An 11,446-nucleotide genomic window follows, 5' to 3' on the forward strand; every position below is an offset into this window, starting at 1 on the left:
TTTCGAAAATTTATTGGGAAATCAATGACAGAAACCTTGGAATTAAGTTTTTGCATAATAAAAATATAATGAAAAAGAAGAAAGATATGAAAAGAAAATTGGTTTCAATCTTGTGCAAAAGTCATGATTTGAAATGAAAAATATTGATGCTGAATGTGGAAGATCTGCAGAGAAATTAGATAGAGCACAAGTTTAGAGACTGGTTGTGCATAGAAAGCATTAACCAATACATGTGAAGAAGAACTATGATGGAGTAGACATACATGGGTGAAAGTGTTATGCTGCTAGAAATCACAACAAATAAAAACATGAGAAAAAGCAACATAATCAGATCTCAGGCTTCACAAATTACTATCATCATCATTATAATAATATCCACTTTTCCATGGTTGCACGGATCAGATGTAAATTTTTTTTTAGCTGGATGCCTTTTCCTGTCACCAACCCTCACCTATTTTCAAGCAAGGTACTATTTTCACATATAAAAGTTGATTGCTAACATATGATACTGTTTGTATGATAGTGACACTTGTTTACAACTATCAGATAAATACATACATATATTCAACAGTTGTATTTTATTTCCATTTAATAGATCAATTCACAAGGTTTTTGTTAGCCCAAGCTTATATTAAAAAAAGAAACACTCGTTCAAGGTGGGCAGTGGAGCCAAACCTCTTTACCACTGAGCCATGCCCACTCATGGCTGTGTGGTTTCATTGATAATTGCAGTTTAGCATCATAATCACACTTTGAGATGTACAAATCCACTGACTGACGACTATTCAACTAATTTTTATGCAAGACATACAAACCCAAGATTACTTAATTATTCAGATGTCATAAAATTATCTCCTCTCATGATTGACAGCATTTAATAAAATGAGAATATCTTAAGTTATCTATAGAAAAAAAAAAAAAAAAAATTACCTTCCTTTCTTTTCTTTCTTCTTTCGTTTCAATCCTAGTTGGTGGAGGTGTGTCTTTAGGATCCTGTAAACAAAGGCAGAAACATTTAATTGAAATTTTCCATTGCAAGACAGTTCTTTCACTATTCCACTTCATGTCTATATGTGATCTTCAATCCTACCCATTTAACAACTTTTGCTGTCCTGAATACACAATTCTTACAGAAACTTGTAATTATGCTGATTTCATTTAAAACTAACTACCAACTTGATTATAATCAACATGCACTGAAACTATCTTCTACAACTCACCTTTCCAAAACCAAATCTTCACCCTGTCCCCTGAAGCTATGAGGGTTAGCTGAAAAGTTCATAGGCTGATCAAAATACTCTTATGAAATGTAATCAAATGAAGTTTATTTTTTCCACAGTACCCCCTTGTTGCAAGGATTGTATCCAATTGAAGAAGCATTCATCCTGTTGGTCACAAAAGTCATCAACAGCAGATGTCATCACGGTGATACTGGTTCCCAGCAAAGTGGTTTTTCATGTTGAGAAACAGATAATAGTTAACTAGGGCCAAATCAAGAGAACAGGGAGGTTGAAATCAAAGAATAGGAATCAACCAGTTTAAAGCCAGTCACACACAACAGCCATTGAAAGCAAGGACCTTCTGTTCCTAGGTGCTTGTCCCGATAGCAAATTGGCATAGTACTATCCACTGATGGTGTGGCCCTTTTGAAGATAGTCAATTAGCACAATGCTTTTTGTATCTCAAAAAAACTGAGACCATTACCTTCCCTGTAGATGAAAGGACCATGGCCTTCTCTGGAGTAGGCAAGGAGGGGACTTTCCACTGTATGTATTGTCTGCTTTGTCTCTGACTCAGTGATGAAGTCAACACTCATATTGGCTTAGGGAAGACCAGCTGGAACTGCCTGAAACAATGCCAGATTTTCTTGTGATGTGATCGGCCTGGTGTGGTTTTGATTAGGTGTCAGAAGACATGGCACTCACTGAGCAGAAATGTTAGTCATGCCAAGTTCATTGTGCAGAATATTCTTCACTCTCTCACAGGATACACTAATAGTATTGGCTATTTGATTTATAGTCAATTGCCTGTCATTCATCACCACGTGGTGAACACGATCAATGTTTTTCTCGATGGAGGAAAATGAAGCTGTCCTCAAAGAGACAATGATACTGCCATTTTAATCTCAAGAAGACTTCTCCTCCAGCTGGTTTATTCAGTGTGCTTCTCACACGATATTTATTGTAAGCAGGAGATAACTTCTGCCACCCTGGCATCAAGACTACCAGACCAAGTAGTTCTTCTTTCCCACTTACTAAAACTTTTAGTTGTTGGCTAAGTTTATCTTGAGTCTTTTTGATTCTAGATTTAGCTTCCATGTCTATAATTTCTTCTGTAGCTCCTACTACAAATTCAGATATGAGAACTAGATCAACACATGGGAGTTGCTATGACCTACATGGCTTGTATAGCCCCCATTTGTTAACATCTAGTTTCCTGTGATGAATATGAATGCATGAACACATATCACCCAAAAATTTCAAACAGGACAAACGCTAAACCCACCCAAAACAAAATGTTTAACCCCTTGGTTATCTGATTCCTCTACGAAACTGCTAAAAAGAAAATAAATCATAATATTAAATTTTAAAACCTTTCCTGCATTCATTCAAGCAAAAATACCATGAAATTTTGGAGACTTTTTTTTTCAACGTTTGATGAAAAGTGTATATCTTAGTTTTTAACAATATGGCATCAGCAAGTAGCGATTCCGACTTTGAAGGTTTTACTCTTGATGATGTACAAAATATAGATGAAAACAACAGTGATTTGTCTTTAGACGAATCTGATATTGAAAAGATTATAGCAATATGGTTGAAGATTACGTCAACCAGTTACCAATTTCACAGAAAAGACTATTCCACAACACAGCCTACCTCGCAATGCTCAATCATTGGACTATTAATTTTTACCGAAAAGTATTTTGCAAACTATTGTGGAAGAAACAAATAAATATGCTGAATGCATAATTTCTATTTGTGGAAGTCCTGCTCCACTATAGCAGCTAGCTGATACTGTGGAAATACGAGCTTTTTTTCTTTTTATGATAAACATTATGTTTGGTATCAAGCAGCTTCCTCGACTGTGGAAATACTGGAGTCCTGATATAAGGTATGGTGATCCATATATCTCCAGTATCATGTCTAACTATAGTTAATTCATATATTGTTTATGCAAAAAGCCACAAGGTACCTTCGCCACCAAAGGGCTACGACCATTTGAAATCGCATCTTAGTTACACGAGGGCTTTTCTTCCAGAAAAGCAAAATTAACTGAGATGGATGTCAGAGAAAATACTGACTTCAATCAGTTGAAAAACTGCGAAAGGATATCAGGTCAATACCCCATGTGTGTATGTTTTGTAAAGTGCCCTTATGTACAGGGTACTTTGGACAGCTTCACGATAGATATATAGCATAACTATATTGTTGCTTGATAGTAATACTATTATATATTTCTTTCATTTTATAAGTAATATGTGAAAGTGAGAAATACATATTAATTTTCAGTATGTTACACACCTGTATTCACCTTTGTCTCGCCTGTTAATGAGCTTTTTTCATTAGATGCATTCTGTTATGTAAATGTATTTCATTAAATTGTGTAAGAGTACATAGCCAATGGTATATTGACTAGTAAAAGAGTTTTGTACTTTATTTTCAATGAAAATGTTTGAATGTAATCATCCCAATTGTAAGAGCCTCACAAAATGTCAGCAGCTGTTGTGGTTCCATATATACAGTGGTATCTTGACTTATGAGTTTAATTCGTTGTGACGGAGCTTGTAACTCAAATTGCTCATATGCCAAATCAAATTTCCCCATTGAAATGAAACGAAATGCCATTAATCTGTTCTGAGCCTCCCCCAATAAACATCGCAATTTTTCGTTATGCATTTTTAAATAAGAAAAATGTACTTGTAAACAACGAATGTTGTATAAGAGAACAATGCAATAGAAGGTACTGCAATAAACTGGTTTTATTATGTATAATGTACAACATTTACCTTGAAGATCAGACAACTTAAGAATGACGGTGGAGGTGGAGGAGAAAGGCTGAACTGAATAACAATCTTTTTCGCTGATTTTTGGCCTTTTTGCCACGCTTTCCTCTACAGAAATTTGATAAAAACCTGTCCAATAAGGTCTGTTTCATCTTCACTTTCAGTGTTTCTGAAATGAGTTAGGCAAGTGTCATTAAATAGCGCTGTCACACACTCACTTGCAACTTTTCCTGGGTGTTTCTTTTTGAATAAAGTCTGAAAATTTCTCCAACATTTCCCTTAATGCACTTGTAGAGATAACTTCCTCCATCTTCTCTACCTCACCTATTTCTTGCAAAACCTCCATTAGCTCTTCTGTTGTCAGTTTCTGAGTGCAGCTCATCAATGTCACCTTCATCCACATCCAGGCCCATGGACTTGCCAAGGGAAGCAATCTTGTCCATCACTGCTACTTTGAGTCTTTCAAAGTCCGTTTCAGACACAACCTCAGGCCGCAGCTTCTTCCATGCAGAGGTCAAGGTCCTCTCTGTAACACCCTGCCAGGCCATATATCAATAATTTTGAGGCATATCATGATGTTACAGTGGTCCTTCCAGAACTCTCAAAAGGTGAGGTTTGTGCTCTCCGTCACCTCAAAGCAGCAACAGAACAGCTGCTTGGTGAAGAGCTTCTTGAAATTAGAAATCTCCCGCTGGTCCATGGGCTACAGGATAGGGATGGTGATGGGTAGAAGGTAGAGAACCTTTATAAACTTGAACTCTTCGAGTTTAGGTGGGGGAGCAGGTGCATTATCCAGGATGAAGCTTGCAGGACTAGGTTATTTTCTTGGAGATATTTCTTAATGCCAGGACCAAAGACCAAATTTACCCACTCCACAAAGAAATTCCTGGTGAGCCACGCCCTTGGATTTGCCCTCCACATAACCTGCAGTTTTTCTTTCAGAATCTCATGTGATTTAAAGGCTCTGGGGTTTTCCAAACAATAAACAAGCAGCAGCTTAATCTTGCAGTCGCTGCTTGCATCCTCTTCTCCTCTGCTGCTATATAACTCCTCCTTGGACTGTCTCATCACAATTGAAGACTTGTTGCGGGGGTATGTATCCTTCGGCTGCTATAATTCCAGCAAAAGTTTTAAGGTAATGCTCAGCTGCCTCCATATCGGCTCTCACTGCATCACAAGGGGGTGAATGCCGGTCCTCTTTTTAGAATTCTCAAACCTTGAGCCTTCTCGTAGATTATAGCCTCCGTCATAGTATCTTCTCCATATTCTCATGGATAGATGTCTGCTGTTTAGAAATTATTTTAATGCCCTTGGTTGACACCTTCTGCTTCAGTATAGTGCAGATCGTAGTAGTGCTACGCTCATACTGCTTCGCCATGTCAACTACACGCACACCCTGGTCATATTTTTTCAATAATTTCTTTAATGCAATGCACATCATCCATTTCTTCTCACCACTGTCCTTCGCACTCACTTTCTTCGGACCCATGGTTGGAAAGATGAAATTTTGCAAAATAACTGTAAGCACAACACTGATGCTTCTGTAACCTGCAATGACTAAGTAAGCATTTTACCACCCGTCTAGCTAACGATCCACTAACGATCATTGCACTTGCTAACACATATCTGTCTAGCTATCGAGTGAGACACGGGATGCTGGGCGGATGTTACAGCATTCGCTATACCAACTAGCAGTGGGGTATCTGAAGCTGTCTTTTTCACATTGCCTACATGGATGAACACATATGGAGGAATAGGTTGAGCAATTGTCAACACATATACACAAATCTTATACAGCCCATTTTTTGCTTTACTTATAATGCATAGACATGGATGTGTGGTTAAGAAACCAAGTATTTCTAGATTCAACCACACTGCACAGCATAGGGGACGTCTACTATAGCACTGGGCTGAACAAAATCTTGGGATTTGGTAGATGAAAAGTCAAAAGCTCTGTGTCTGCATGCACAGATCTGGTTGTGCCTTCTTGTATGGTAGTTTGTAAATAAGTGTTACATCATAAAAATAATCTGGTCATGGATAAATACTATCTTAAAAACAAATGAGGTTTAGTGAAAGGATGAGAATACAGCAGTAGAAAATCTGCCTCCGTGAATTTCATATTTTTGTAACTACCCACAACCCAGAGATATGGAATTTTAAAATCTTTCACATTAGATGAGCTAGCAGTGTCATTAACATGCAGAGTGTGAAAGTATCGCAGCATTTTGTCTCTATATTCGGAGTTCAAATTCCTCCATGGTCGTCTTTGTCTTTTATCTTTTAGGCAGTAAGAAGCTTGCTTCTCACAAGGCTCCAGGTTCAGACCCACTGTGTAGCACCTTGGGCAAGTGTCTTCTACTATAGCCTCGGGCTGATGAAAGTTTTGAGAATGGATTTGGTAGACGGAAACTGAAAGAAGCCCGCTGTATATACATACATATATGTTTGTGTATGTCCTCCACCATCGCTTGACAACTTATGTTGGTGTGTTTACGTCCCTGTGACTTAGCGGTTTGGCGAAAGTGACCAACAGAATAAGTACTAGGCTTACAAAAAATGGTTGATTTGCTCGACTAAAGGCGGTGCTCCAGCATGGCCGCAGTCAAATGACTGAAACAAGTAAAAGAATATCTGCACCATCTTTTTTTTTACACACAGTATAGCTGATAGTCTTCAGAAGACCAACACTTAAGTTCACTATGTACTTTGCCCATTCTCATTCAAAACAGTGAATTATTTCACATAGATACAGGCATGACTGTTAAAAAGCTAACTTTGCAGCCACGTGGTTTTGGGTTCAGTCTCACTGTAGAGCATCTTCAGAAAGTGTCATCTACTGTAGCCCTGTGTTGACCAATTGCTTGTGAGTGAATTCTGTAGAATGTAAATTGCACAGAAACCTATCATATATGAATATGTAGTGTGTTCCGCCACTATTGCTTGAACACCGGTGTAATATCCCTGTAACTTAACGGTTTGGCAAAAGAGTTCAACAGAATAACTATTAGACTTAAAAACAAGAAAACAGTACTGGGTCGATTCGTTCAACTAAACCATTCAAGGTAGTGCTCCAGTACAGCTGCAGTCCAATGACAAACAATAGAAGAAATCTACTTATCATAGATTCCAAGTGACCGTTTGACTAACAATAAATAAATGCCAAATTTTCCATCCATATTAAAATCCTTTACGTATTAGACAAATTAGCTTGGCACATTTTTTTATGTCTCTGCACCAGATTCAAATTCTGCTTTGGCCAAGTTAGCCTTTCATCCTATCAAGTCAACAGAAGTAGCAGTCTTTAGTGAGGATCTTTGAAGCACCTCTCTGATTTTATTAACACTTTTTACCCTGTTGTTTTTCATAGAAATACAAAGATGTCCTTGCATACACCTAAGTCCGTAAGTAACCCAGGCCAGATGTACATAGCATTACCTATAAATAAAATACGTTGGGTGACAGTACCGGTTGTAAGCCAAAATAATATAAAATATAAACTGTGACGTCTTGATCTAGTACACTACCAAACATTGAATACTTTCCATCATTGTGTGAGCAAGACGATAGTCTCAATTTTTGTTAATACTTTCAATATTTTCTTCATCATCTACTAAAAAATTATTATACCATTTTAAATTACGAATTTCGTGTCAAAAGGGGGACATTGCCGCGATCTCTTAAAGACCTGCTAATCTCGAAAATACCCGAACGACATACTCCGGAAAAAAGCGACGCTTCACCCGACGTACAGAACACAGATCTAAAATTCGTGTGTTTCCGGAAGACGCTCAAATATGAATCTAGTACAATCCGATGAATGTAGAATACTAAAGTATTATTATATATATGGCTTTCTGTTGCCACCCTCTACATTTAATACTGTATGTGAGTGTCTGTATTACGAAATTGGGAAGTTTATCTCAAAATTTTGTATTTGATATTTCCATCTATTACGAAAACTAGAATTTTCTGTATTAGTGTCTAAGATTTACTTTTGTGAAATCAAAACAGCTAAATACAATTTTCTAAACAATGTATATTTCTGATAGTCACCGAATCCATTAAAAAAAAAAAGTAACATTCTAAAAGAGAAAAAATAAAATCGTTATCCATATTACAACACAGAATTTAAGTTGCATTGTGTTCAAGCGAATATCGGGACGAATGTTTTTTTTTTATTTGCTTATTTAAAAATGTTTCAGGAACCAATCTCGATCAGACATTAGAAAGTGGTTTTATTTTGCAATAGAAAAAGAAGTGATTGGTTGGGGGGGGGGGGCTGTAATAAATTTGTTATGAACCATGACAAATGTAGGATTTTTAAGGCTAAGTTTACGAAATCTCGGTTACTATAGCAATAGTCATAACAACCATTTATCGATCTGTAATGAACTTCAGATACTATCAACTCTAAACAAAAACAATAAAACGTTTCTACAGCTGAATTTGCAAGAAAAATCAAGCTTGCATATATACCTATAGAATGTGTGCAACAAATTCTGTTGAAAAACTCCTTGCGTTATCACAAGAAAAATGAAAATTAGGAAAACATTGGATAACTATCAGTCTCCGTTAAGTGATTTTAATACATTCTACTTGAATTTTGTTTCTAAATCTAAGGATCTAAATGTTTCTAAATGTCGGTGATTCCCATCATCAAAAACAAGTCGAATGAAGAAGATTCAAAATCAGTAACCCATATTTTACAGAATTGGAAGGAAGTATCCTCACCGAAAATGTCTCCTGAACTGCTGTAACATGAATAAATCAGATAAGGTGGTCCAAAATAAATATATTGATACATTTCCTGTTACAGATAATTATTTATCTAAAGAAAAGGTTAAAAAGAAAGCATGGAAAGATACTCGTAAGCAATGTGTGACACACTGTCCTGCCGATAGTAAAGACGATGCTACCGTTCCATTACTTAAAAGGGAAGATTATAAAGATAGGTAAGTCAGTTGAAAACTATTTCATTTATTTATTGTAACTCAAGATGAATTACTAAAAATAACATAGTATTTTCGTATAGAGAAGTACATTAAATAAAATTAGTGTAAAAATCGAAAAATCTACAATGCTTGTGATAGGCATATATCCTTCTTAAAAAAAGAATATCTTTGGTAACGTAAGAATTAAAAAATGGGAATTAATATTCGAGTTTTCGAAGGACTGTACAGCTTTGCCAGACAATCACTATTTAAGGAGCGCCAACGAAAAAGACGAATTTACATAAAACGAATCAAGACCGCGGGAAAGTCAAGAGACGACCATGGTTGTAGCCTCTTGAGATTATATATTACTCATGCATCTTGGTAGCCGCGTGGCTATGTTTATTCGGATTAGTTAACCACAAACATTTTTAAAGAGAGTCACAAGTCGAAGATAGTCTCCATCAGTGAAAATTCAAGTCACGTTTAAAGAAATCAAAACAACGAACTTATAACAGCAGTAATTGTATATTAAATAGTAACTGTGTATGTATATATATATATTATAGCAAGAGTTGGAAGAAAATTAGTAGTCCTCCCAGTAATTGATAATTATCATCGCTACTTCTGTCATCTGACAGTTTTCTAGTGTCACACACAAACAAGTTCCAAGCATGATTGTTATGTTACAATAGCGATATCGTAAATACTAACAGAACTCTTCTAAAACAATGTATCAGGCACCACGTAAATGCTGAAGGATGTCCTGTTCACCTGCAATGGCTAACGGCTCAGGCAATCAGCATGGCGACACTAGTAACCGCCATTTTGGAAAAACTCTAAGTTCACCTTTTGTCTCGCAGTTAATTCTAGTAAAGATTTTATAAATAAAAAAAGTAGACTATAGAAACAGCATGATCCCACCCTAACCATTGAAATACATATTCATATCATCACAAATACAGAGTGGATCATATTTTAACATCAGCGAAATTAAAATTTTATACAAATAAGCCAATAAATGTGTAATCGAAATAAAGTAAATTGATCAGGTTTACCTCGAATTCCTTGAAATATTGTGCTACTCCTGTATATGGCACTCTCTTTTTTTCGTGACTTAGTTTGTCAACTGGAGGATAATAAGGAATAGGATCTCTGGCCGCAAACAAAGCCAACAGATTCGGTGGCAAAAATTGTGTCATTGTCTCCGTAAATTAATTATCGATTTTAAATGAATAATATTCGGAAAAAATCTGTCGTTAAGAAATAAGTGAAGCCAGTAATGTGTGCAATTTCCTTCTTTCTTTTTTTTTAAACGTTTTTAAGTGCTCCGCGTTGGAAACAGTTAACGTAATTCAAAAGGCTTCAATATGTCCTTAATGTTTTGTTGAAGGATAAAGTAGTCGACAGCGCAAAAATGGTTCCACACTGAAAATTCAAAATTCAAGTTTAAAAAAAAATTTGCTAATCACAAAGACTGATTGCCTACGTGTACCTTGCAAGTGAACTGGAGATCAACTGCGAAATCTGACTGGTAATGTCTACAGCAGTTCGTGTCGTCAGCCAATAGCACATGCTCACTTCCTATGTCTGCTCCTCCACAGCAATGGTGCTCGATGATGATACTGCTGCCAACGCCATCTACTTCCCTTTTACTCCCACTATCTCTCTCAGTTTCTATTATTTTTACTTACTTTCTCGATATCTGACTTTTTCGTTCTCTTGGTATGTTATTGTGAAAGGCAGGGCGAGAGAAGGAAACAATCATTGACTGACTTTGTACTCGTTTATGCTGAACTTTCAACATATAATGATTTAAAAGGAATGCAGCTTTCCGAAAAAGAAGTAATGTTTGTTATCAGTTCAGTACGTGAACATGTACCTTCGTGCAAGTTGGTTATAGGTGGGCCAGATCGAATAACCTGTTCGCATTGAATAATATCTTCATGTATGCCTTCATCACTGTTAATGGTTATCATTGGTCTTCAGAGCAGCAGCAGCTTCTACAATTTTTACACACACGCGCACATACTTCTTTTTTTTTCTTTTTACCTTTTTTTTCTTTTTACTTTCCATTAAATACTAAAATACAGCGAAAGCGAACTCTGCAGATGCTGAAAATTCTATGATGACTGCTGTATATATGTATATACCTCGACAAGTATATGTATCTATGTACACACACACATATATATACACGCATATACATGTATATATATATATACGTATAAATACATATATATATATATTATTCATACATATCACAGAGTTGATGGATAAAAAGTATGTTGAGAATTACACGGAAAACCACAGCTATATAAATTTTTTTTAACTGATGCACATCAAAGAATGATGGATACATAAGATATGTGTATGTAAACGGCACATCTAACACGCACTCACATAAACACTTCTCTCTTTATATATATATTTATATATATATACACACACACACACACACACACACACACATACGTTTGGTTATTTCTACTTTGTGAAAATCTATTGA

The 11,446-nt window shown here is 36.1% G+C and overlaps 1 protein-coding gene across 1 annotated transcript in view; it reads right to left on the bottom strand.

The window, feature by feature from the left end:
- The window catches only part of LOC106879853 (U1 small nuclear ribonucleoprotein 70 kDa), a 33,586-nt gene extending 22,506 nt beyond the window's left edge, over positions 1-11,080 (bottom strand). Inside the window, exons 1-2 of the mRNA XM_014929568.2 lie at positions 9,996-11,080; positions 931-993 (exon numbers count right to left, since the gene is read on the bottom strand). Coding sequence (XP_014785054.1) covers positions 931-993; positions 9,996-10,139 — 207 coding nt within the window. The 5' untranslated portion in view covers positions 10,140-11,080. The remainder of the gene's footprint in view (positions 1-930; positions 994-9,995) is intronic.
- Positions 11,081-11,446: the final 366 nt, after the last annotated feature.

This window comes from Octopus bimaculoides, chromosome 5, assembly GCF_001194135.2.
Source record: "Octopus bimaculoides isolate UCB-OBI-ISO-001 chromosome 5, ASM119413v2, whole genome shotgun sequence".
Lineage (NCBI taxonomy): Eukaryota > Metazoa > Mollusca > Cephalopoda > Octopoda > Octopodidae > Octopus > Octopus bimaculoides.